The 25657-nt window shown below is 36.9% G+C and overlaps 1 protein-coding gene across 39 annotated transcripts in view; it reads right to left on the bottom strand.

The window, feature by feature from the left end:
• MYO9A (myosin IXA) overlaps positions 1 to 25657 on the bottom strand; it is a 257518-nt gene that overhangs the window by 35002 nt on the left and 196859 nt on the right. For 30 of the 39 annotated variants that reach the window (XM_086322710.1, XM_086322713.1, XM_086322730.1 and 27 more), the window contains 14 exons: positions 24627 to 24739; positions 20832 to 20974; positions 17713 to 17936; positions 17117 to 17233; positions 14753 to 14941; positions 14272 to 14319; positions 11205 to 11316; positions 8477 to 8538; positions 6094 to 6286; positions 4526 to 4654; positions 3481 to 3586; positions 2604 to 2735; positions 1612 to 1735; positions 248 to 301 (listed from right to left, as the gene is read on the bottom strand). In XM_086322710.1, the coding sequence (XP_086178836.1) occupies positions 248 to 301; positions 1612 to 1735; positions 2604 to 2735; positions 3481 to 3586; positions 4526 to 4654; positions 6094 to 6286; positions 8477 to 8538; positions 11205 to 11316; positions 14272 to 14319; positions 14753 to 14941; positions 17117 to 17233; positions 17713 to 17936; positions 20832 to 20974; positions 24627 to 24739 (1746 nt within the window). The remainder of the gene's footprint in view (positions 1 to 247; positions 302 to 1611; positions 1736 to 2603; positions 2736 to 3480; positions 3587 to 4525; positions 4655 to 6093; positions 6287 to 8476; positions 8539 to 11204; positions 11317 to 14271; positions 14320 to 14752; positions 14942 to 17116; positions 17234 to 17712; positions 17937 to 20831; positions 20975 to 24626; positions 24740 to 25657) is intronic. The other 9 variants (XM_086322714.1, XM_086322716.1, XM_086322739.1 and 6 more) reach the window with 1 other exon arrangement.

Genomic DNA, 25657 nt, shown 5'->3' with positions numbered 1-25657 from the left:
CTGACAAAGAGGAAAAACCAGAATATTATAAATGGACATAGTTCAAAAGCATGATACAGAGGAAAGAAAATAAAGATTCTAAAGAGAGTAAGAGAAAAGCACGTGAAGGCTGAACAGGAAGTGGGACCTGAACTGGGGCTGCACATGGAGGGTGGACAGGCATGGATGACAGACAGAGCAGAACTGCTGGATGCATGAGAGACGATAATGTAAAGTGGCTGTGACACATTACAATATTAATACATACCGAGACTGAATTGCGGGTAATGCTCATAAATCTAACTGCAATTAGTACAGGTTTCTGGATTAGGAAGGACATGAAAAGGAAAGCAGACGGTTAGAATGTACATGTCATCGCCCCATTAAAGAGGTTTAATCTCTCAATGGAATGAATATATCCGTCTTCTGCAGCATCAGCAAAAAAGCACGGCTTGTCTACCTGCTGTGAAAAGTAGATTTATAGTAAAAAGTCTCTTCCTTTCTTCCCTGGATGGGTACTGCTAACTTGGATCTCTCAGAACTGAGTTCTTAAAAATTCATACTACAAAAAGGGTTTCACTTTTAAATGGGGTTTCTGTTTTCATCTGCTGGGGAGAAAATTTAGAATGTGTTTTGTGATGAGCTTTATTGAATACCTTTACTGGCTGGAAAAATTGTGTTTATGTTTGTTTTTAGAGAACACCCTTCACTAACTTAATCAACAGACATTTGTTGGGCACTTGTCCTGTGCCAGGCAGTTTAACAGTAAAGGAAGAAACAGAGTTACTTTAATGCTAATCTAAGGATAAACTATGAAGTATAGCGGAAGTATTGCTGGGCCCCTGCAAAAGCATGGGCTTGATGGTGGGGAAGCTTGCTTCTCTTTAGAGATTTACTGGGGATCTGAATGGGTGTTCACTAATACAGTTTTGTTTTACAATTCAGGGAAAGGGTATTAAATGGGCAATAATTAAACTTAAATGCAGTAGTAAGTTTCCAGTTACCTAGACCCTATTGATTATGGATCAGTGTGAAATGGAGTTATTTACATATAGGTCACTGGTTACAAAGGAAGATATTAAACAGAAAAGTGGCCAAATGGAAGAAATTAATTATCATTTTTGTACGGCTTTTCTTCAAAATCTAGCAAATCTTTATTTGATAATAGCAGATCCATAATGGAAATCTGTAACATATGAACCACAGTCTTGTAAGTGATTAAGTTGTCTGCACCCCGAAGTACTGGCAGGATAAGCAAAAGTGACATGGTTAAGGATGGGAACAGATGGTAGAAGGAAGTAGAACCAAAAGTTAGGGTGGGTCAAGTTTTCATAGAAAGAACAGGAAAAGAAAACAGGGCAACTTATTAAACCACCAACATTTTATCCAAATACTTGATTTATAAAATTCTTCACATTTAATTGAATATACATTTTATTGTATATAAAACTAAAAATAGTTAAAAGATCAAACATGAGGCATAACATTATACCCTGAGACAGGTGATTTTTTTTTCACTTGCTCTGTGTGAAAAAGATTTGGAGAATAATCTCTCTCCACACATCATAATGTGCACTGAAACTCCAAGGAAGTCGCCCACTTTCCCCTGTGATTCTATGTCCTGCATCTTACCATTGATCTACGAATCAGTGATAGCCTGGTCTTTGCTTTATTTTCAGCAAATTCCAGGCTACTAATGTCTTTGAGACGAGCCTTATATTTATTCATTTGTTCCACAACAATCAGCTCCACACAGCTGAAACAAAAGGAAAGAGAGAAAACTGTTAAGAGCTGAAGTAAATCAAATACATTATATCAGTCACAGACTACTTTTCAGCTAAGTGTGGTAGAATTGGAGGATAAGAGAAAAATCAACATCCCTTATTTTATGAGCTCAGAGACAGGGTTTATAATGGTGGTTCACACTTTAGTATCCACCTGAGGAACAGGTGTAAGTCCCGATGCCTAGGTCATACCCCAGACCAAGTAAATCAGACTCTCTGGGAATGGGACACAAATACCAGGCCTTTCTGGGGGAAAGCTCCTTTTGCAGGAAAGGTTAAAAATCAGCACTCTAGAAGGAAATCAGAGATCCGTGAAAAAAGGCCAAGGTGAAATACAGGAATATTGAAGTATTAAGACCAAAGAGATACAGAGCCACAAGACTACAGTTAGACTGGATTATAGGAAAATACAAAGTATATGTAATTTGGTAAAATGAGATTTTAAAATACATCTGGAAACTATAAACAAATGTAAAGAAAAGCCAAATTTAAAAAATAAGACCTTTCAAAACAAAAGATGCTTCATACATAGAATCTAAAGGAATTTTTCATATTCAGCATAAAAAAGACCAGTGGTGCCTAGCAATCTTATTAAAAACATATGAACCTAAGAAATCATTCACTAGGGGAATTCCCTGGTGGTACAGTAGTTAGGACTCTGCACTTCCACTGCAGTGTGGCCATGTTCAATTCCTGGTCAGGCAACTAAGATTCTTGCAAGTTGAATGGCACAGCCAAAGTAAAAAAAGGATAAATCATTCACTCTGATAGCTGGATAAAGTGACTACACTGACGCAGAAGCCCGTGGGGTATTGCAGAGGTGATAGTGACTGGCCTTACGTGGTAGTCTTACTGATGTCCTGCACACTTTGCAGTGGGTCGATGGTGTCAGGGCAGCGGAGAATGCAGGGTGCAAACACAATGGCCAAAGCATTAGCAGACATTCGATTAGTGTCCTCCTGTAGAGCAATCCTAAGGAACAAAAAACCCAAGTGAACCTGGGATAAAAAAGGAAAACTGCAGGGAGATAGAAGAGATGAGAGAAAGGCAAATGACATCAGCTGCATAGTACTGGAAGGATATCCCTACCAGTTGAGACACTGTAGAATTTCCCCAAAGCGGTTTCCTTGCCTCTGGGAAGCACTCTTTCACTCTGTTCCTTCCCTGACGCAACTGAGGTCAGCAGATAGCTGACCAAGGGAAATTTATGACTCACTGTCCCAGGTCACCATTCATAGATGAACATGTCTAAAGAATGCAGAGACCTTAAAGCATTTTCAGACAGTGATAAAAGATATTTACCCAAAGAGAAAGATGGCTTTCTTCCCCAACATCAACTCTCAGGAGAACACAGACTGCCCCTGAAGTCTCTTTAGTCAGTCGATTCCTGAGCTCCATATGACCCCACTACCTCCTATGAATTAGGCTATGTCAATAAACACACATCTTCTCTAGTTCAAGAGTTAAGACATCTAGCTAGGCTACACAGTGCCACCATAAGACTGAATGATTACATGGCTCATTAGGGTGGGGAAGCACCTGCCACGCAGTCCAACTCCATGGAGAATTTCTGCTCCAGGGAATCATAACCACCTGTTCAAGGCATTGACTTTATTAATAAGAAAAAAAATATCAGTTTTCCATATGAAGGAACTCTTCATTTACTTAACACAATCCAAGAGAAAATGTTAAGCAAATCTTTGTTTCTTGAAGTTACCTGACCAGATGAAAGATGAGGCGTTCCAGTGTATTGAGATGAGTTCGGGAGAGCTGGTCAATGACAGAGTATACACCGCGGATTGTCTCTTTCCTCTCCTGAAGGCCTGAAAACAGGAAGAGCAGCAATTAAGACTGAATATCTTCTCTTATACACTACACCTTCCTTCTGGACATTCACTGGGTACAGCTGACTTTTAAGAGTTTTAGCCATACTTGTATAGCAGAAGAAAACTCACTAGTTACCACTAATCTCCCCCTGCTTGAGTTCTATACTCACTAAGCAGGCTCCTGAGTTTTAATTTAGATCCCAGTAATTCTTGATTACAGTAAGGGGCAAGAGATACCCCAGTTTTTCATTTTGTGGCAAACCAATTCCCCATGAAAATTAATCAACTGCTATACAAGTTATCTGTTGTTGTCCTTTAGTCATTAAGTTGTGTCCAACTCTTTGCAATCCCATGGACTGCACCATGCCAGGCTTCCCTGTCATTCACTATCTTCTAAAGTTTATTCAAACTCATGTCCATTGAGTTGGTGATGCTATCCAACCATCTCATCCTCTGCCACCCCCCTTCTCCTTTTGCTTTCAACCTAAGCTGTAAATAAGTCTGAAGGGAATTTGAGGATCTATGCCTTGGGGCCTAAATGAATACTTCTACATAGGCCTTCATCAAAATCCTACATATCTATAGCACTGAAAAATTAAACTAGCATGTTAGGTATGGCACAGAATAGATAGCCAACGTTACACTGAGTCCTTGCTTAGATTCACAATTTATTTATAATCTTAGTCTTTCAACCTCTTTGTGAGAAGCAACTAAGTGACTTGCTCAGAAAGTTTTTAGGACATTGACATTTTAATGAGTCTCTAAGAAAGGCAACATTTGAATAGGTGCGAATTCAGTGGCAGTTTTATATCTACTGTATTACTTTTGAATCTATATGAACTTAAACCAACTGAGAATGGCTAAACAGTCTAATATGAAGATAGCATTTCTTTCCCAAGTGTAGCCCTTTCCTGAACCCAGGAAACCTGTGCTTACCCATAGCTCGAAGAAATTCCTCATAGAGTTCAAAGGTCATGAGTGGATTGGGTAAATCACGAAGCCATTGTTTGAATACACTTGCAATGACATGTATGTTATAGTCATCAAGGTTTACATTCTCAGCATCTATACAGAGATAAAGAATTAGATAAGAAAGCCAAAATATGCAGAGGGTCAAATAATAATGCACTTTAGAAACTATCATGACCAAAAGATACCTTTATCAATATCTTCTGCAATCCTATTCCATGCTTCGGAACAGTGTTCCTCTTATGGTAAAGGTACAGTTTTTGTCTGTTTTTTGAACTGTTGTGGACTGATAGATGTGTAAAGTAAAAGATCACATGTTTTCATGTCAAAGCACTATTAAACTGCTATCAAAGTTTCTAAATGCTTGCTCCCAGTTTCTGTACTTCTCTTGCGGCAGCTTGGCCTGTGAACCACACTTTTAGTAGTGATGTTTGAGACGGCCAATAGAAGAAAGGCCTAAAAGACATCTTCTACAAGTCAGACTGATTTTAAGTGATTCTTAGAGATAAAAGGACAGTGATAACTGAGCTTATGAAATGTGAAGAAAATCTTTACTATGCTTCACTTAAAAACCCTCTAGGGTTATACATGAGATGACTGGGGTGATATAGGATGAATGGTGCCTATGGGTAGACTCTTGGTTATACAGAGACAAGTATTGCACCTACATGTGATTCAAAAAGATCTATTCCTGGGAATTCTCTGGCAGTCCAGTGGTTAGGACTCCATGCTTTCTGCCAAGGGCTCAGGTTCAATCCCTGCTCGGGGAATTAAGATCCCACAAGCTGTGCAGTGCAGCCAAAAAAAAATCTATCCCTTTTCAATAATGGTAAAGAGTAGAAGTTGAACATAAAACCAAAGTCAAAGCTCTGCATACATTCCAGAACTGAGGCTACAGCTCTACACAGATACATATTCAAATCACTAATTATCAATTTAAATAACTATGTCATCAGTGTTGGAAGGCAATAATATACACCAGAAAGAACATCACTTGGAGTCAGAGTAACAGATTAACAGGCAACAGTTTAGATTATGGGTTAAATGCCAGCTTTGTCACTTATTGGTGGTAAGTCATTGGGCAAGATCCTCGATAAGCCTCAGTTCCTTCATCTGTAAACAGGGATAATAATCACTGTCTGTGAACATCAGTACAAACATTTGTTGTGAAGATTAATAGAAAAACATCAGCACATTGCCCTGCATCTTATCAATAGCTCATTAGTTAATTTTCCTGAACCCAAGTTTTCTCCTTTGTAAATTAAAGATATGATCTTACCAGACTGCTAAAAAGATTAAGTGAGATCTGTCTGAAATATCTAATAATCCCTTGTACAAATACTCAATGTATGTTTGCTGAGTGGACCATATAAAAGAAAGCTACAAATGATTAAAAAAAATTTAAAAAGGCACCACAGAAAAGACTGCATTCTTCTGGCTTCAAGCAAAGGATCAACATGTAATAAAAACTAACAGCATGAGATGACCTGCTTAAATAAGAGTATTTGGTCTTGATTTAGAGGGTACTATCTTACCTGTATCTAGACCTTGTCGAAGCTCCTTGATTTTATTAGTTGAACCAGACTTTCGGTAAATACCTTCTGTGTACAGTCCATGCATTTCAATGTAGTTTATGAGCTTTTCCACCACCAAAGGAACAGTTCGGTCTTCACTGGTCAAACGGGACAGTTCAACCCCAAATTGTCGAGAGGACAGCTCTGGATCATACTACATGGAAGATAATTTTTGATTCCAAATACATTCAAACACCTTTAAATATATTTATCCAATTCTTTAAAAGTAACAATTTTTTCTTTTCCTCAAGTTTTAAAAGCATAGTTACGAGAGTTGGGAGGAAAGGGAATTCTTGTTAATGCTGAGAATATAAAGAAGTGAGAAGTTCGTTTCAATCCTCTTCCACTTGGAATCCCCCCTCTCACTGCACTCCCCCCTCTCCACCCCCCAACCCACCAAATAATGGGGAAGAATGCAGGCAGTGGCCACAGGTTACTGCTTTCCTTTCCTTAAAAAAATCTCTTCACGTAAAGATGGGCTGTGGGCAAAGGAGAAAGGGGAGAGACTCTGTATACTAAACATTTACCATGTACCACTAGAAAACCTATTGATTTGATATGAATTAGAGTTGTCACTAATTTCTGAAGCATAAGGATGCTCTGGTGTTTACGTAAACTTTAGAGAAGTTAAACTGACTACTGATGTCACAGCTAAAGGCAGGGGCACACAGAGGCCCAAGATTAGTGACCTCTTTCATTTAATTCAATAGTGTATTCTGATATTGTATTTCATTATTATTTTATGTGATAGGGAAAAAAAGGCTTATCCTTAAGTTTATTTGAAGTACTTTAAATAAAAGAAGAATGCCAGCTATTATCTCTGAGACTGAAACTTTTTATGTAAATCTCCTTTTTGTCCTTTCCTTCTCCTGCCCCATGCTCCTTGCCTAGTCCAACACTGCATACCCCAGTCTCTCCTTCATCCTGCATGCAGTCAGTGCTGAGTTCTTTTAGTCTATTAGTACACCCTTTCTTTTCATACAACTCTAATTTTTCTTTCTTTGACACTGTGAGACTGCAAAATAATCTGCTTTTCTGTTAGCTTCTTAGCCTCTTGACCTGTGCAGCTTAAGAATTCAGAAAACACCTTAAAGGGAAAACCCGAGTTTTAGGCTCCCTTCTCTATATGTTTGGATCATGGTCCTTCAAGTCTTGGCAATCCCAAACTCCAACTTTTGTCTCTATAACTCTGTAAGATTTCTAAAAGCTTTTCTGGCTTTTCTGACTCTTAAGTGTGGCCCTCTGCCCAGAATCTTGATTTCTTGTCCTACAACAAAAACTGACAAATTCCCACTTAGAGGAAAACATCTCACACATATAGATTCACCAATCTGTAATTCTTTTCTCTGTAGGTTCTAGGCCCCTAAATTCCAATTTTCCTAGGCAGCTATCTAATGCTAGGCAACAGACTTTTTTCAGTTGTTCTCAGCACAAGTATTAGTCTACCACAAGCTACTCCATCTTAGCCAGCAGATGTCTTACCTTCATTGTATATTTTAAGCCCTGAGTCAAATTTATCTTTGTACTTTGCCATGATTTGTCTACTAATTTGGAACAGATGAAAACTATATACATGGGCTGTAAACATGCACACATATTTTATTATAGTTCAGATCTGCACAGTATTGTTAAAATTGTACATGACAAATAAGCAAATGTGATCACATGTCAGTACAAGCCTGAAATATTTCCAAAATGGTTCCTTTTTGAAGCATAAAATTATCAGAGTACAAGTTCAGTATCAAATCCAAGTAGAAGTTTGTAAACACACCAACTATGCTGATGAATTTTACTGTGCATGTTAAAATCTTTAACTATAGCCTACCACTTTCAAGACAGTTTATAGGAACACTTAAGAGTGTTTAAAGTAGGAAACCTTAGAACTTCCCTGGCAGTCCAGGGGTTAAAACTAAACACTTCCAATGCAGGAGAGTGGGTTCAGTCCCTGGTCAGGGAACTAATATCCCACATACTGCGTAACGTGGCCAAAAAATTTAAAAAGAAAAAAAAAGCAGGAAACCTTTAAAAAGAGTGCTTTAATAAGTTGTTGGTTGTGAAATCAGGTTAGCAGCTCCCATGTAGTAAAGGTAAATACAGTTCTGGAAAAATCAATTCAGTTATACATACACACATACCTCTATATGTGTAAGCAGGATTATGATATAAAACTTATTTCTTACAGTATTTTGTGGCCAAAAAGTTTGAAAACCACTACTCTGTAAGATCATCAAAGAGGCTTTGATTTCTTTCCACAAGGCAAAAAAGACCTTTTTTGTCCTTTCCTTCTCTTGCACCATTCTCCAACAGACTTGTTATTTATTACTCATAGGTAATAACTTCTTACCTTTTTAGAACACTTGGCTGTGGTTTTCAGACAGCACTTCTTATGACAAGCATACTTGCACACTGAAAAACAGGTTTAAAATGTAACATTTTCAGGAGTCTATATATTAGTGGCAAAACTTAACAAGTTTACTGTTTTATTTTGAAGATACTTTTTTTAAATCTGAGACTCCTATAGCATCATATACTTTGTATCATAATAGAATAAAAAATGGTCTTAACTCATTCAATTCAGAAAAATGAAGCTGAAAAACATACCTAAAAATCCTAACCACTGTCTGGGAAAAAGTTTTTTATTCTTTCAAGACTGCCTGCCCCTCCTCCTTGTCCCCACCATATCCCAGCAAAAGATTTATCTATCTTCCTGGTTTGATTCACAAACCATTGCCCATGTTCCCCTCTTATACTTGCTCTATGATCTGATAAAATGCAAGAAATACCTATTAAGAATCATTCCAGTGGATTAAAAAAGCATTAATATCAAAGACCTACACTAAAATAAAAACAAATCGGGTAACATATTAGGCTATAAAAAAGGCCTTATTCATTCTCCTAGAAAGTCTAGAATAGAGCTCTGAGGAACCAGAACATAAAGAACATCAGTAGTGATTGAGAAGATGAGATGAAAGGTTCAGAGCAGAAATCAGTTCTTGGACCAGGAGATAACAGGGTGGCTAGGCAGCAGTATGGGCTCACTGAGAAGAGAATCCTGAGAAAATACTTGGCCTGTGTTATTTTGGTATGACCGGCTCTGGCTCTTGCAAATCAACACCTCAATATTCTTCTTGAGCTTCAAAAGCATGATTTGAGGGATTTTCAAAGCCAAGGTCAAGTAGGGGAGGCCATGTAATTGTAGTGGTAAAATCACCAGCATAACCACACAAAAAGTTAATTCTATTAAGAAATCAAAGCAAGCCCACCCAAGTCATAAAAGAAGAAGCAGATTCTTTCTATTTTTCAGTTTCAGATCACAGAGAAAATTATACGAAACCTATAGGAATCAGGCTAACATTAAACATTCAAGTACATGGCAAACTACACCCTATTTTTTACTCTCACTATAGTTTTTTTTTAAAGGAAAACCACTATTGAATCATTGAACAAGTGAACATATCTAGCAATATCCAAGTGCTGATTTTGCTATGATGAACATGATTTTCATCCTTACTGTCATCCTGGACCCAGCCCTTTCATTTGATTCTGGCCCACTAGTAAACAAAGCTTCACAGAATTATTAAAAGCACCAGAGCAGATGTATATGGAATGACAGGAGTGAAAGCTAAAGATTCTCTGTAAGCCAGAACCAAGTGGACCCTCAAAAAAACCTCCACTCACATTCTAGGATTTAAAGGTTCTGATGAAAGGATTATAGTAAAATAAAGTATCTTTCCAGGTATAATCTAAGAATTTCAATAATTCACCCATCCATCTATATAGGTCCAACTACCCGGTAAATACTCACATTCTAGGATTTAAAGGTTCTGATGAAAGGATTATAGTAAAATAAAGTATCTTTCCAGGTATAATCTAAGAATTTCAATAATTCACCCATCCATCTATGTAGGTCCAACTACCCGGTAAATATTTACTAAAACTTCACTGCAGATGGTGACTGCAGCCATGAAATTAAAAGACGCTTACTCCTTGGAAGGAAAGTTATGACCAACCTACATAGCATATTCAAAAGCAGAGACATTACTTTGCCAACAAAGGTCCGTCTAGTCAAGGCTATGGTTTTTCCTGTGGTCATGTATGGATGTGAGAGTTGGACTGTGAAGAAGGCTGAGCGCCAAAGAATTGATGCTTTTAAACTGTGGTGTTGGAGAAGACTCTTGAGAGTCCCTTGGACTGCAAGGAGATCCAACCAGTCCATTCTGAAGGAGATCAGCCCTGGGATTTCTTTGGAAGGAATGATGCTGAAGCTGAAACTCCAGTACTTTGGCCACCTCATGCAAAGAGTTGACTCATTGGAAAAGACCCTGATGCTGGGAGGGATTGGGGGCAAGAGGAGAAGGGGACGACAGAGGATGAGATGGCTGGATGGCATCACTGACTCGATGGACGTGAGTCTGAGTGAACTCCGGGAGTTGGTTAGGGACAAAGAGGCCTGGTGTGCTGCGATTCATGGGGTCACAAAGAGTCGGACATGACTGAGCGACTGAACTGAACTGAACTGATAACGTGCCAAAACTGTTCTAGGCCCTGGTGATTCAGAAGAGACTTCTGTATGAGACAGTTTCTTGATCTTATACAGAACACATTCTAGTGGGACAGAGAAACAAGGAAATGAATACTTAGTATCATTTTGGGTGGTGATAAGTAGGTCTCCTGCATTGCAGAGGGATTCTTTACCATCTGAGCCACCAAGGAAGCTCCAAGTATAAAGACTAGAAAAGCTGAGTAAAGGGATGGAGAACTGGTGGACAGAGCAGTGTTTTAGACAGGAGAGTAAAGAAAAAGCTCTCTAATATACTAGTGGAGACATGAATTAACTGAAGTAGTAAGTCATACTAACATCTAGGAGAAGAACATTTCAGACAATGAGCTGCAAATACAGTGACCAAAGAACATCAAAATATCTTATTTGCCTACAAAGAGCAGATGAAAAGGAGTATAAAGAGAGATGAGTTTAAAGAATTAGGGAGTGTGAATTATTCCTTAATGTTAAACTCATGGAAACGGAAATATCAAGTGGTTAAAAACATTCCTCAAAGATCTTTCATACTTACATTTGCAAACAGAGGCTCGGTCCATGATCCATATCAAAGAAGAACAGTATTCACAGTAGGTAGGGATGCTATACTGGGTGGCCTTAAAGATGTGACCATTGTGCTCTTCTACCTGAATGAAAAAATACAGCTATTTATGTCAAAGCCAACACTGCCCTAACATGTCAGGCAATAGGAAATCCTTCAATTCCTTGTTGTCTTCATTGGGCACATATTCCAGGAGGAGAATTATGATCTTCTGAGAAATAAAATAAAGGTAAACTATATGATCCCTGCTTTCAAAAAGCTAACAATCTAGTAGAGAGACAAGTCCAACTTATATGAAAATCAGAAAACAATGCTATAAACATATAAGAGCTGTCTTATACAACTCTGAATCAGCATGTTAAATTAAAAGCAGTGGGTTTTAAAAATTTAACCTCAAGAACCTTTCACACTTTTCTGTTTATTTATCACAAATTCCTCTTCAATAAAGAGTCGGTACATGTCAGTATGAAAAAGTTGATATATCCACTGGATAAATTCCTAGATGCAGAACTGCTGAGTCAAAGTTTTTTTGGTTTTGTTTTTAATATTTTTAAGGCTTTTAATATATCATCATTAAAGTACCTTCTCCAAGAAAGTTATGCAAATAAACCCCCTATCTGCAGTATTGGGAAAATATCTATATATTTATTTATCTTTCCAGGAAATTAATTTATTTTTAGTTTTGCTCATAGATGGACAAAGTAGAAAATCACTGTTGTTTATTTTAATTTGAATGCTCTTAAGTATAAATATTTATTTATATATTTATTAATATTTCCTTCTATTACCTACACTTATCACAGGCCCTGAAATATAACAGCTGTTGAATTAATGAATTTTCTTTTTTAAAAAATGTCATACACTTTTACTCATTTCTATCTTCAGGTACTGTTCTCTCCCATATAGACATGAAAGACTACTCTTACAAGGCTTAAAATGCATAAAAGGCCTAAACACTACCTGTTAATAACAGGCACCTTCCTACTATTCCTCTGCATTGCCTACCCTTTCCTTCATATACAATCTCAAAAATTCTCAGTGGTAGGTGGCATTACTCCTGTTTTATATAATATATACTCCTATTATATACATGAGGACATTGAGTCTCAAAAGGATTAAGTTGTCTAAGGTTTCTCAATTGGAAAACCCTCCATCGGTGAATAAGAATAAGCCAGGCTAAAGGGTTTAGATACCCTACTTTCAGGATTCAGTTCTTAAGAAGATCATGCTAAAAACAGAATCAGATCATGCTTCTAAAACACAAAGTGGAAAAGTGACAAGCAACGATCTAAAGAACCTCAGAATTTGGTTTACAAGTGATACGGAATGATTTATAATCCTGATTTATTAAGTTTAAGGTTAACAATAACTATTCTAGGATTAGAATCTGCCACTGGGAGGGGTGAATCCAGGTTCTGTAGGTCCTAAAGCTTAACATTTTCCGGGGAAAGCGAAAAAGACAGGAGGAGGAAGGGAAACAACCAGAGAAGAAGGAAGAGAAGATAGTGGCGGCAAATGCAGCTGAAGCAGAGGGAATGGGGGAGGAGTGGGAGGAAATTAAGCTGAGAGAAGTCACGATCAAGAGGATGTCAAGTCTTATAGACAGTAAGAACTCTGGGTTTTATTCTGAGTAACACTGTAAGCTAAACTTGTGAGATCTGAGCAGAGGAGGAACATGATCTGATTTCTGTTTTTAAATGGTCATTATGGCTATTATTTAGAAAACTGTGAGGGGAGAATAATATAAGAAGGCAGACCAATCAGAACACAACACATAGTGTATTGGACTTCCCTGTCGCTCAGATGGTAAAGAATCTGCCTGCAACGTTGGAGACCTGGCTTCTATCCCCTGGAATGGAAAGATTCCCTGGAGAAGGGAATGGCAACCCATTTCAGTATTCTTGCCTGGAGAATTCCATGGACAGAAGAGCCTGGCAGATTACAGTCCATAGGATTGCAAAGAGTTGAACACGACTGAGCGACTACCACTTTCACTTTCACAGTGTATCAGACTATTGTTAATAGCAGTGGCTGCTGCTGCTGCTGCTGCTAAATCGCTTCAGTCATGTCCGACTCTGTGTGACCCCATAGACGGAAGCCCACCGGGCTCCCCCGTCCCTGGGATTCTCCAGGCAAGAACTCTGGAATGGGGTGCCATTGCCTTCTCCGTAATAGCAGTGGAGGCAATGTGAAATGGTCAGATATTAGATATATTCTGAAGGCAGAATACCTACCAGAGTTCTACCTTCTTTTCCAGCTCCCCTATAAACACGCAATACTCGAACCTGTTAAAGCTACTGGCTCAACATGCCAGGTTTTTATTCACATGTCTTTGAACATACTCTTTCCCTTTGGCTAGACACGGCTTGTCTAAACTACTACTCATGTGTTAAGAACCTGCAAAAATATCTTTTCTTCTGTAAAGTATTCCTTCATTCTCTTTGTATTTCAACAGCACTTTGTACTATTTCTACCATAATATTTATCGCATCTGAAACTAGTAATTTTTTAAATGCCTGCCTTCACTAGCAGATTCTGGGCTCCTCTGGGGCTTAACACATCCTTTTAATTACAGAGATTATGATAAAGTATGTAATAGAGATGATACAAAAGATAAGAACATGAACAATGATAAAATATACTCAAATGCCTTTGGGAATGTCTTTTGAGTTAGAAGGACTTATCTTTGTAAAATCCTAAATAGTCCTCATATTCTTTACAACAGAGAGAGCGAGCTCCTAAAAAAGCGCCTTCCCAGTCCCTACTTCTGCAAAAGGGTCATATTTGTTTGTAACTTTCATGAGTAAACATTTCAGTTTTCTGCCATTTTAGGAAGCCATCATTAATAACAAGTCAAGTCAAGGAATTCAAGACATACTTGTCATTCTAAATTTTTGTAAAGGCATAAAAGATTACCCCCCTAGACATCTGATAAACTTATTCCTTAAATACACCCAGAGAAATACTGTATGATTTACTTCAGACTGCTAGTCCAAAAATTACTTTACAACACAGGGCAAAAAAACAGATTACAACTTACTAAATCAGATTCTTTTTTCCTTCTTTTCTTTCTCTCTGTTTTTGGCACCTGATGGGAAAGAAATACAGAAACTGTGATATAATAAAGACTAATATACTTTCTTACTTCTTTTCTAAAACCTAATTCAAGGAGAAATTTGTGGGTCCTTACATAAAAGTCTCGAGATGATACAATGAAATGATGAAAACCACTGTTTTCCAAAATGAAATTCATGTACTGACCTCTAGCAAAGCTGAGGGTATAATCTTACAGCAACAGCATTTTTAACAACATTATATTTTAATTCAGTGAAAAATGTATTAATTGAAGAAGGCTTAGATAATATAGTCTGATCAACTTGTAAGAGAGAATGGAGTTTGCTGGATCTGAAGTAGTGCAAAGTTGACATGTTCACTGCGGTGCTTTTCTCAAATACTAGATGTCCTAGACTCTTAAGAGGAATTCATAATTGAATTCTTTTAGAAATCAAAATATATTTTACCTTTGTGGGTATGTATTCCAAAGTCTTGAATTCATTCATATATTCATCTAAAAACACTTTAAAAGTGTTAACCCAAACTCTGACTGGAGACTCACTCCAATCTCGCTGCTCAAGCCTCATGGTCTTTTCCAAAATCTGTTCAAATAGTGCGTAGAGGTCTTTATATCGTATGCTTTTCCCATCATCTACCTAATAAACAATAAGAAAAATAAGGTTTTAAGAAGAAATTCTTTATATAGAGAAGACTGATTAAATTTTCATTGGGTAGTATTTTGAATAAAGATTGTACTTTCTAATGGGCATGCCCATGAGGTCATGTGGTATTTGTAAACTCCCACTCTGCTATGGAATGTTTGCAGAATAAAACCTGCTACATTTTAATAAAATACCTAATAGTTTAAACAATGTAATAATTGGAGAAAGTCTTGGGAATTTCTCCCATAAACCTGGCTTTTTAACTGTATTTGAAAGTTTAGTCGCTCAGTCGTGTCCAACTCTTTGTGATCCCAGGGACTAGAGCCTACCAGGCTTCTCAGTCCACGGGATTTTCCAGCCAAGAGTACTGGAGTGGGTTGCCATTTCCTTCTCCAGAGGATCTTCCTGACCCAGGGATTGACCCCAGGTCTCCCACATTGTAGGCTGACACTTTACCGTCTGAGCCACCAGGGAAGTCCTAAGGTATGAAGATTATTTGCATACCTTAATTACCTATCTCTCCAGAAATGAACCTTATTTAGATAGTTCTGCCTTAAAAGTGAATACCTGAATTCTTGCTAGTGAAACATTAGGTAAATTTTACTAACTTTACTTAGCTAACTTTACTTTTTCATTTTTCCAAGGAAGAATGACATGCCTTAAAAAACACTATATTTCTTGCAATGGGATCTACATGGAATTCCTTTTAAATTTAAATGAGGTGTAGACTCTCCATGAGAAAGAAAAATAGCATTTAAGTGACCAAAACATGCTATATACATTTAAAATTTATTTCTCTTTCACTTCCTCAGAATTAGAGGTTGAATCTCTTTAATCCAAGATTATAAAACCACTATCAAGCTCCAGTTTATAATGTTGGTCCTTCCTATGTGATTCAAAAGTACACTGATCCCTAATCTAGAAAATATAGGTGTGAAGCATAAGTAGTTGGCAGGATTGGAAAAATATGGCCAATATTGTCCCTACCCAAACCTTTATTTGCCATAGTCTAATTACTACTTTATTATGGTCAAGAAATTACTGCTCTCTAAGACTGTCTGGTTTCTACTTGCAAAAGGCCAAAAACCCATATACTGAGTGGAAGATAACACAGAAAAGTTCTCTCACTTTTCACATAAAATTATAGGTTGAACAAAGAAAAATCAATTAAATACAAATTATTTTTTATAGAATAAACATGACAATTCAAGAAATACTAATATTCTATAGATCAAAAGCATTAGTTACTATATACTTTCAGTTCAGTTCAGTTCAGTCGCTCAGTCGTGTCTGACTCTTTGCGACCCCATGAATTACAGCACGCCAGACCTCCCTGTGCATCACCAACTCCTGGAGTTCACCCAAACTCATGTCCATCGAGTAGGTGATGCCATCCTGCCATCTCATCCTCTGTCGTCCCCTTCTCCTCCTGTCCCCAATCCCTCCCAGCATCAGAGTCTTTTCCAATGAGTCAACTCTTCACATAAGGAGGCCAAAGTACTGGAGTTTCAGCTTGAGCATCAGTCCTTCCAAAGAACACCCAGGACTGATCTCCATATACTTTAGTACCAAGAATAAATTTTCTAAAACATGAACACAATATGAAAGTATGAAAGTGAAAGTGAAGTTGCTCAGTCGTGTCTGACTCTTTGCAACCCCATGGACTGCAGCCCACCAGGCTCCTCCATCCATGGGATTTTCTAGGCAAGAGTACTGGAGTGGGTTTGTCATTTCAAGGTAAAGTAAAAGTGAAAAAAACTCACACATAGAGATTATGAAACATCTGAAACTGCTCTAATTCCACGGGATAAAAAAGTATAATAATTCCAACATAAATGAGAATTAGAAGCTGGAGCCAGAGCTAAAAGGATCACAAGAGGTCAAAAATAGAGTGCCGCTGAGTGAAAAATAATCATAGCTAGAGTATTTGAATTTAATATCCTAAGAAGATGAAAATTTACCCCTAAGAGGGGGGAAAGGCTGCTCAAGGAAATTAAAGGGTATTATTAATCAGAGGTCAATCAGTATGCTTTTCCATATCTATCCCTAAAACTAAAAGAAGACACTGGAAAAATCTCTAATTGAACATGGCCCTGTATTATTTTTATGGCGTTGTCAAATTTTTCATATGTTGAACTTCTGAATGTCTCCTGACACAGTCCAACTTACCGCCAATGCAGATGAATAAAAGCTGAAGATATTCTGCCGAAATTCTTTCAGGGCTTTCTTGAATACAACATCCACTAGTGTGTCTTTCTTGCTGTCTTCATTATCTAGGTCATTCATCTGGGGACCACAGAAAGAGTTTTTGTACACAATCAACTAAATTGAAAAGAAGTGAATGCCACATTGGACACATATTGTTTCTTCAACAATGACCATCCTGAAAGGGCAAATTATCATGGGACCCAGATAAAAACATGACTAGACAGCCAAAGTTTTCTTACTATGAGATAATTTCTAAGGTCTCTTCTAATATCATATAATTCAATTGTTTTGCTACCAGGAAAACAACTCAAAGTGTATAATGACAAACCTCACCTTAACATATGGAGTGCAACATGACAGTTACAGTGAAAGTGAAGTCAGAAGTAAAGCCTAAAACCTTAAACTCTGTCTACCCAGTCTGACTCATGCATATCCTATGATTTGCACATTTCTGATAAAGAAACAGACCCTCTAACTTACTGAAGCATACATACTTTAGGGGGCATATCCTGATATACAAGCATTCCACAGTCAAAGCTGCTTAGGGGCCTGAATACCTTTTTCAGAAGAAATTCATCCATGCTTTTTAAATCACTGGCACTTGCTATAATCTGGACAGAGTCATTTTGCCAGTGCACAGACTCCAAAGCCACACTGCTGATCTTAACACTTCGCTTGCGCCTTGCCTTTGGAGAAGGCTCTTTGTTCTCTTTGAATTCCTTTCGGCAACTCCCAGGCAATTCTGGACTCAAAGGAGGTGTTGGGTGATTATGAGATAATTCTGTAAACCAAGATAGAGTATCCAAAAGAAATTTTTTTTAGTAAAAATATTGAAACCTCCACACCTTCTTTTCAAGTTCCTTTAGTAAGTCACTAAAGGAAATAAGTAAACATCTGAAAAGTAACATTAATGTTTGGGGTCAGACAGTTAGGCAATAAATCCAGATTGTATGTTTGTACTGATATTTGTTTAAGAATTATCACTTTCCAATGGGAAATGCTATCAGGTGTCCCAAAGAGATGAGGTCTGATACTGAAAACCTGGATGGAAGTGCTGTATACAACTGAAGCCTGGATTCCAAAGATCTCAGTCCCAAAGAAGAGAGGCGTACACAATCACACTAGGATGTTCAGTGTTGACTGCTAACCCAGTCCGAGCTTTACTACATCTGTTTGAAAGAACAACCAGCTTATATAAACCCAATAAATCAGTGACGCTTGATAATTAGTATTATTTCTTTACTAGGGTCTAAAGCCATAAATGTTTCAGTGACAATATCTGGTGTTAGCCTGGCAACCTCTATTTAGGGAGCAAGGTAACTCAGTTGGTTCACTTCTGCTTAGATCTCTTTACTATTTAGGATTTTCTTTCATATGCATACTTTCCTCAAAATTGTATTAATTTCTCAGACAACTCCTGGACTGAACCAGTTTTGTATATAATATTGGAAAACACAACAAAATTTTTCTGCAACTGTTTATACCAGAGAAATTTGGTTCCATGTAGTCCACTGGAATCTAGAACTACACTGGATTTGCCAATGCCTACCTGGGGCTTGATGAGAACGTTGGTCCCATTTCACATACCTGTTTTTCTCACACATATTTACCTTATCTTCTGGCCAATGATATATCCTCATTCCATCTAAAAGCTTAATTCTGATAATAAAGGGAAACAAGTAACCTTCCATATGCTAAATGCCACAATAGGCAGGAAATGAGACAAACTAAATTTCAGATATGCCACGAGAATAAAAAATATGAAGATATAGAGAGGATACAAGTATATTCAAACTGGTGTTAACTGATATTAATTCCATTATATAACCTAGATATACAAGTATCTATTTCATTTAACAAACAATATCTTTCTTTATACTAAAAGAAATAATGGTTACTAAAGAAACTATAATCCTAGTTTAGCCTTAAAAACAAGGGCTACCTTAATAAATTTTTACTCAAAGATAAATAAAAAGGTACAATTTTAATTTTTATACATGTATCCTTATTAAGCAAACACTCAAAGAATTTCCTAATTCCTTCTTGGAAATAAGCAGTAGAGAATATAACTGTGAAAAATGAAAAATTTAGAATGACTACTATAAAACAGATAAAACATAAGAAATGGATCCTCATAGGAATTCCAAATTTTCCAAACTGAACTTGTAGAATTCACTTAATTTACTACTGGTTTTATCCATACCAGTTTGCAAACTGATAGGAGCAGAGTCAGAAGACAGAAAAACAGGATTCTAATTAAATTTCTACCAGTTTTCCCTCTGACACACAGGTACTTCTGCTCTGGTTGATCCATGCCTTTGTGAAACTTGATCATCTTTCCTCCCTTTATCTTATCTTATCCTCTGTCCCTTTATTTTTATCTTAGCCTAGATGTGACAAGTTTTGTTTACTTATTTTAACTTGGTCTGTTCTATTTCTACTTAGAGATAATAATTTTCTTCCTAGGGCCTATTTCTATTTTATTCAATACTGACATTTCACCCACTCATTGGTATTTTACCCACTCATTATCACATAGCCACTTCTGATGTATATCCCCCCTATTGAAGATAGCTGGCATCTTTACATAGTAATTAAAAACGCACATACATACTTAAGCAAAGGGCTTGGAGAGAAAGGGCTAATCTTCAAATGTTGGGATTACTGCAATCCTTGGAGAGTCAGTAATTCTAGCATTTAGAGAAACCATATCAACAGATGAACTAACTGTTGGGTACTTGTTATGTGCTATGACTGATGCCCCAAAATTAAAATAACAGCTACCATTATAAAGTCCTAGCAACTGACATACAGTAGATCTTTTAGCACAACAGTTAAGAATACGGACTCTGGAGCCAGTTCGCCTGAATTCAGATCTCAGCTCTAACAACTGCTATACGTGTATAAGCAAATAATTTCTCCATGCCTCAGCTTTCTCATTTGTAAAGTGGGAAAAATAATCATACCAACCTCAAAAAATGGCTGTGAGGATTGAGTCAATACATCCAAAATGCTTAGCACAGTGCCTTTTTCATAGTAAACAATCAAATATTAGCTGCTGCTATCTTATTAATTTTTACTAGGAATATATATATGGAAAAGGCAATGGCAACCCACTCCAGTACTTCGCCTGGAAAATCCCATGGACGGAGGAGCCTGGTAGGCTGCAGTCCATGGGGTCCCTAAGAGTCGGACACGAATGAGCAACTTCACTTTCACTTTTCACTTTCATGCATTGGAGAAGGAAATGGCAACCCACTCCAGTCTTCTTGCTTGGAGAATCCCAGGGATGGGGGAGCCTGGTGGGCTGCTGTCTATGGGGTAGCACAGAGTCGGACACGACAGACCTGACTTAGCAGCAGCAGCAGCAGGAGGAATATATACTTGTTAGGTGAATGAATGGTGGCTAAATTTTTACACTTTAGAAAACTGAGGCTAATCAAAGATTCACAATTATTCTTGAAGTTGTTACTTCATTGTTTTGGTGCCGTATTTCCTTGAAACTACTCTTACAGGTAAAATGTAATTCTATAATTATCTTTTAGTTAAGGAAGGATTTAACAATCTTGGTCCTATCTCAATAGAATATCTTGCCAACAAATACTAGAGGGATAGAAAACTTTCAGAATGAGTAAACAAATTATGAAGACAATCTCCACCCTTTGTCCATTTTTACCATCTGGAAACCGATGAGCTGGAATCATATCTGAGCCAGCAAAGAGTGCTGAAACCTCTGAGTGAGTATCAGGTTTCACTCTGGAAGTCTTCTTCTCTCCTTGTTTCCCTTTGGCCCAGAATCTCATCTTAGCTCTCTGAGGTCTGTTTAGCAAAAAGAAAAAAAAAGCAAAAATGGCAATCAGCATGTCCTATTGACATTATTTGTATATCACTTTAAGTTATATAAACAACTTTCATATGAATTAATTCATTTAACCTTCACAGTTAAGCTTAAGTCATATTTAATCTTCAATTGTACAGTTAAACTTCATCTGGAAAGTAAATGATAATCTCCTCATCTTGAAAACAGAAATGAGAGCCAGAGATGTTAACTAAAACCACCATTTATATGAGTTATTATCATATAATCATATTAGTTATCATCATATAGGTACTTATGCTCCAGGCATAAGTACTTGTATAGAGTTACCTTAAATACCTATAACAACAAATTTACATTCAAACCATAAACAGTTTTCAGGTGAAAAACTGGTGGTTTAAATATTAGGTGACTTTCCCAAGGTTACACAGCCAGTGAGTGACAAAGTGGAGGATCATACCTACTATGCAACATTGCCTCATTCTAGCACTTACATACTCTCTCCCTTCACATGCATCAAAGAAACATCCTGAGACAATAACAGCTTGAAACCTCTGAGTGAGTATCAGGTTTCACTCTGGTAGTTTTCTTCTCCCCTTGTTTCCTAACAAGAGTTAGGATAACCCATGTATCCTAACTCTGTACTAGGAGGCTTACTTGTACATTTAGTGTTGGTTCCTTTGTATGTTTGTCTACCAAAAAAGAAAAAATTTTTGAGCATCTTCTAGAAGCCAGGCACCGGGCCTTACTTACAATGACTACTTTTCACAACTGCCATGATAAATGAGTATTTTTATCCTAACCACACATGAACAACCTGAGGCTCAGAGTGCTGATAGAGACAGAAGTTAAAATCAGGTCTATCTGCTTTGGAAGTCAATTTTCTTTTATTCATGGTGCCCTCTTTTTTTTTTAATAGCATATTACTAAACTTGTACATCTATATGGTATGAAAAGAAATTGTTCCACAAAGCTTATTACAAATGATAGAGCTTTTTCCCTGCTATTCTTATCCCTTTTCTGATTCCCTAAACAACCCTTTAGAATTTACTTAAATGGTTCTTTTAATATTCACCAAACTTATATTGCTATCATACTTGTGACCACAGGTAATAAAGTAAGCACATTCCAACACTCCAGTTCTATACCCTACACAAACACAGACATCCCCCTCCAACAGAATATTGTAATTTTAGTTAGGTCAATATACAGTTTTTTTTAGTAGTATTCACCTTTTTTTACTATGTAAGTAATATTCACAACTGAGGCATATACCCTATATAACTCATATTTTTTAGAGTTAATATTTTATTTTATATTTGCTCATTTTTCTACATTCAATTCACCTCCAAGTGTTTCCCCATTTGTGAATATCTCCTCTCAACATGTTGAAACACAGTTAGGTATGCCATCAGTTCCATGTTCTTAAATCTTTCCCAGAGCCTTCTAACCTGCTCTAATCTGGCATGGTTCCCTCTGTGATTGCTGTACAACCATCATTTGTAAAGCTACTTTCAGGATCATAATGGAGATTTCTTTTGTCTCCACTATTTTATGATGACATGTCTTTTGGTATGGGTCTATTTTCATTCATTATGTTGAGCCTTGTCAATCTAGAGGCTCAAGTCCTTCAATTCTGTGACATTTACCTGAATTTATTAATGATTTGCTCCTGTCCGTATTCTTTGTCCTATCTTTCCAGAGTTCTTACAAGTGGGTCACTGGATGTCCTAAACTGCTTCTCTAATTTTCTTCTCTTTTCTTGCCTCTTCTCTCCCTTTGTCTTTTTGTTCAAATTTCTAAGAGATATCAACTTTCTTTCTCATGCTTTGGACTTCTTTATGCTATTGTAGTTTCAATTTTCAAATGCTCTTTTTTTATTATGGATGTTTCCCTTTCGACTATTCTAATTTCATGAATATAGTTGTATTCCTTTATGCAGAAGATCTATTGGTAGTTTTATGTATCTGTCTTGAAGTTTTCTTTCCCCTGTATAGTTTATTTCTTCCAAGTTATATTTTATCCATTAATTTTAGTTTCTTTCATTTAAGATGACTCCTCAAATGTGTGGTGATCATGCTTGGAACCACTTCCCTTGTGGCTCAGCTGGTGAAGAATCCGCCTGCAATGTGGGAGACCTGGGTTTGATCCCCGGGTTGGAAAGGTCCCCTGGAGAAGGGAAAGGCTACCCACTCCAGTATTCTAGCCTGGAGAATTCCATGGTCTGTAGTCCATGGGGTCGCAAACAGTTGGACACAACTGAGCGACTTTCACTTTCACATGCCTGAAAGTTCTATTGTGCATTGGTGGGGCCTCCAAACCATGGTCGCCCTTGCAGGGTTATCTGGCTGATGCCAATATCTTTAGGTCTTTTCTTGAGGGTTGGACCAAAGTCCCAAAGACTCTTTGAATCATCTGCTTAGAGGTTATGTGAAACATGGGAGCTGAATACAGAATAAAATCTGGGGGATCTTAACATTCAGTATGTAAACATTCATAAAATCCCCCTGGTTCCAAATATGCACCTCAATCCTCAAGTATATCTGGTTACCTCTAAGTGCAGAAATCTTTTGTTTTGTCCTTTCCAGAAAATATATCTCCTATTTTCTGCTAGGGTTGGGCAAGATCAGCCAGTCAGATTCTTCTTTCTCAGTTGGCTTAAGATTCAGCTTTCTCCTATCTATTAAGACATTTAAAATTTGTCTATTTACCTTTTGGATTCCACATTTTTATTATTTCTGTCTCCTGTTGCTTTTTTGCTTTTGTCCTATATAGGCTATTTTAGGAGGATATGGAAATTAAATTTATATATTTAATCTGCTATCTCCACTTATATATTTTTCTATTGTGTTATATATTGTTTCTCAAACTTTCATCTCCAGCATAATCTGCTCTAGATTTGGGTTACCTTGGATTATACCTCTACAGTCATTGAGAAAGTTATCTTTAATAGGGTTATGAACCAGATAGATATTCAATGTGATATTCAATATCAGTGAAGACCTCTTATCAGTGAGGAACCAACTGCCTTACATAATACAATAAGGGACACAAAGTCATATTCTTGATAAATAAAAACTTCATATACTTTCCTAAAAAGAACAGTTATTTCCTGAAAGCTTTTTCCAGTTCTATTTGTAAAACACTTAAGTCAGAGCAGAATTCAAGTCCAAAACTGGGAAATATTTTCAGTTTATTTATATTTCAGATGAAATACTCTCATCTCATCTAATGTATTTTCTTTACAACCAAAATCCTAAGTCATTATTAATGATGTTAAGACTTTGCCCTGGGGCTTCCCTGGTGGTCTAGTGGTTAAGACTGCACTTCTACTGCATGGGGGTGTGGGTTTGATCTCTGGTCAGAGAACTAAGATTTCACAGGCCAAACAGTGTGGCCAAAAAAAAAAAAAAAAAGATTTTGCCCAAATCACAGTGCTAACATATAAAAAGACAAAGTTTATTATATATATCTGAACTGTTTGTTTCTGTCAGAGTAGGTGCTTAGTATTTGCTGAAAAATGAATTTCAGAACTTTCTAAATCAATAGCTGCTTTTTGAATTACGCTTTCATAAAGATGCTCAGTATTTGGCTATAGTCTATTAGTAAATAAAATTATATTACCCCTATTAACTTTCAGTGTATGCTTTATACCTTATATCTGAATCTGAAGCCTTCTGTCTCACTGCCAACTTCGTAATCTCTCCTTGAGACATGGTCTTATGAAGCTTTGCTTCTTCATCAACTGAAGAAAACCGCTGTGATGTCTGTAATAATTACATATGTAAAGACTTTAAAGCCAAGTAATTATTATCATAGCACTGTAATTAAAACTCAGATTACAGAATTATTTGAGAATTACACCTATTAAAAACATACAAAATACATTCATATTACTCAGAGATTCATTAAAATAAAAGAACCTACTAAAAATTCCATTAAGTTCAAACAGTAATCCAAAGTAAAGGGCACTTGGGTCAATAAAAATGCTAAATGGGAAATATCAGCTCATGTTTTCTGACAATTTAACAAACAATATCAAGTAGGGTGAATGGAAAAAAAAAAGAGTATCAAATGAAAAGTAAGAAAAAAATCAAAACCATCTAAAGACAGAGACAAAAGATCTAGGACCTGATAAATCTAGATATACAGGATAATTAATCAGTAGTTATCAACTTAAAGACACAGCCCAAACTTTAAAGAAAAAATTCTCAAGGTCTGCAAGTAAAAAGATCAAATAACTTATAAGGGCAAGAGGTTTAGACTGGCAACAGACTTACCAACAACAACAGACAAAGTAAGACAACAACAACATAGCATTTTCAAATAACTCAGAAAAAGAAAATATGAATCAAGGACTTCATATGTAGCCAAGGTGTCCCTTCAAATATCAAGGCCATAGAAAGATCTCAGGGAATTCCATATTGTTGGCCCTTTGAGTAACCTAAGGGAAGAGCTTCGTCCAACCAAGAGATAAACAGGGAAACTTCTGCAAAATATTTGAAGTGATAATTTAATACATTTAATAGTAGATCTAAGACAAAAACAAAGGTGGGGACTAATGGTGAAAGAATTGTATACAAAATTACATTTTCTGACAAAGTAGGAATAAAAGCTTAAAAAAACAGGAGTAGAAGGGAATAGAGACTAGAATAATTCACCAATAGTTGTGTCACAATAGGTAA

The sequence above is a fragment of the Bos grunniens genome, chromosome 10 (assembly GCF_055505025.1).
Source record: "Bos grunniens cultivar Pamir isolate PY7600 chromosome 10, Bosgru_T2T1.0, whole genome shotgun sequence".
NCBI classification, from domain to species: domain Eukaryota; kingdom Metazoa; phylum Chordata; class Mammalia; order Artiodactyla; family Bovidae; genus Bos; species Bos grunniens.
Note: the sequence above shows the minus strand (reverse complement) of the source record. Positions and strands in the feature narration are given on the sequence as shown.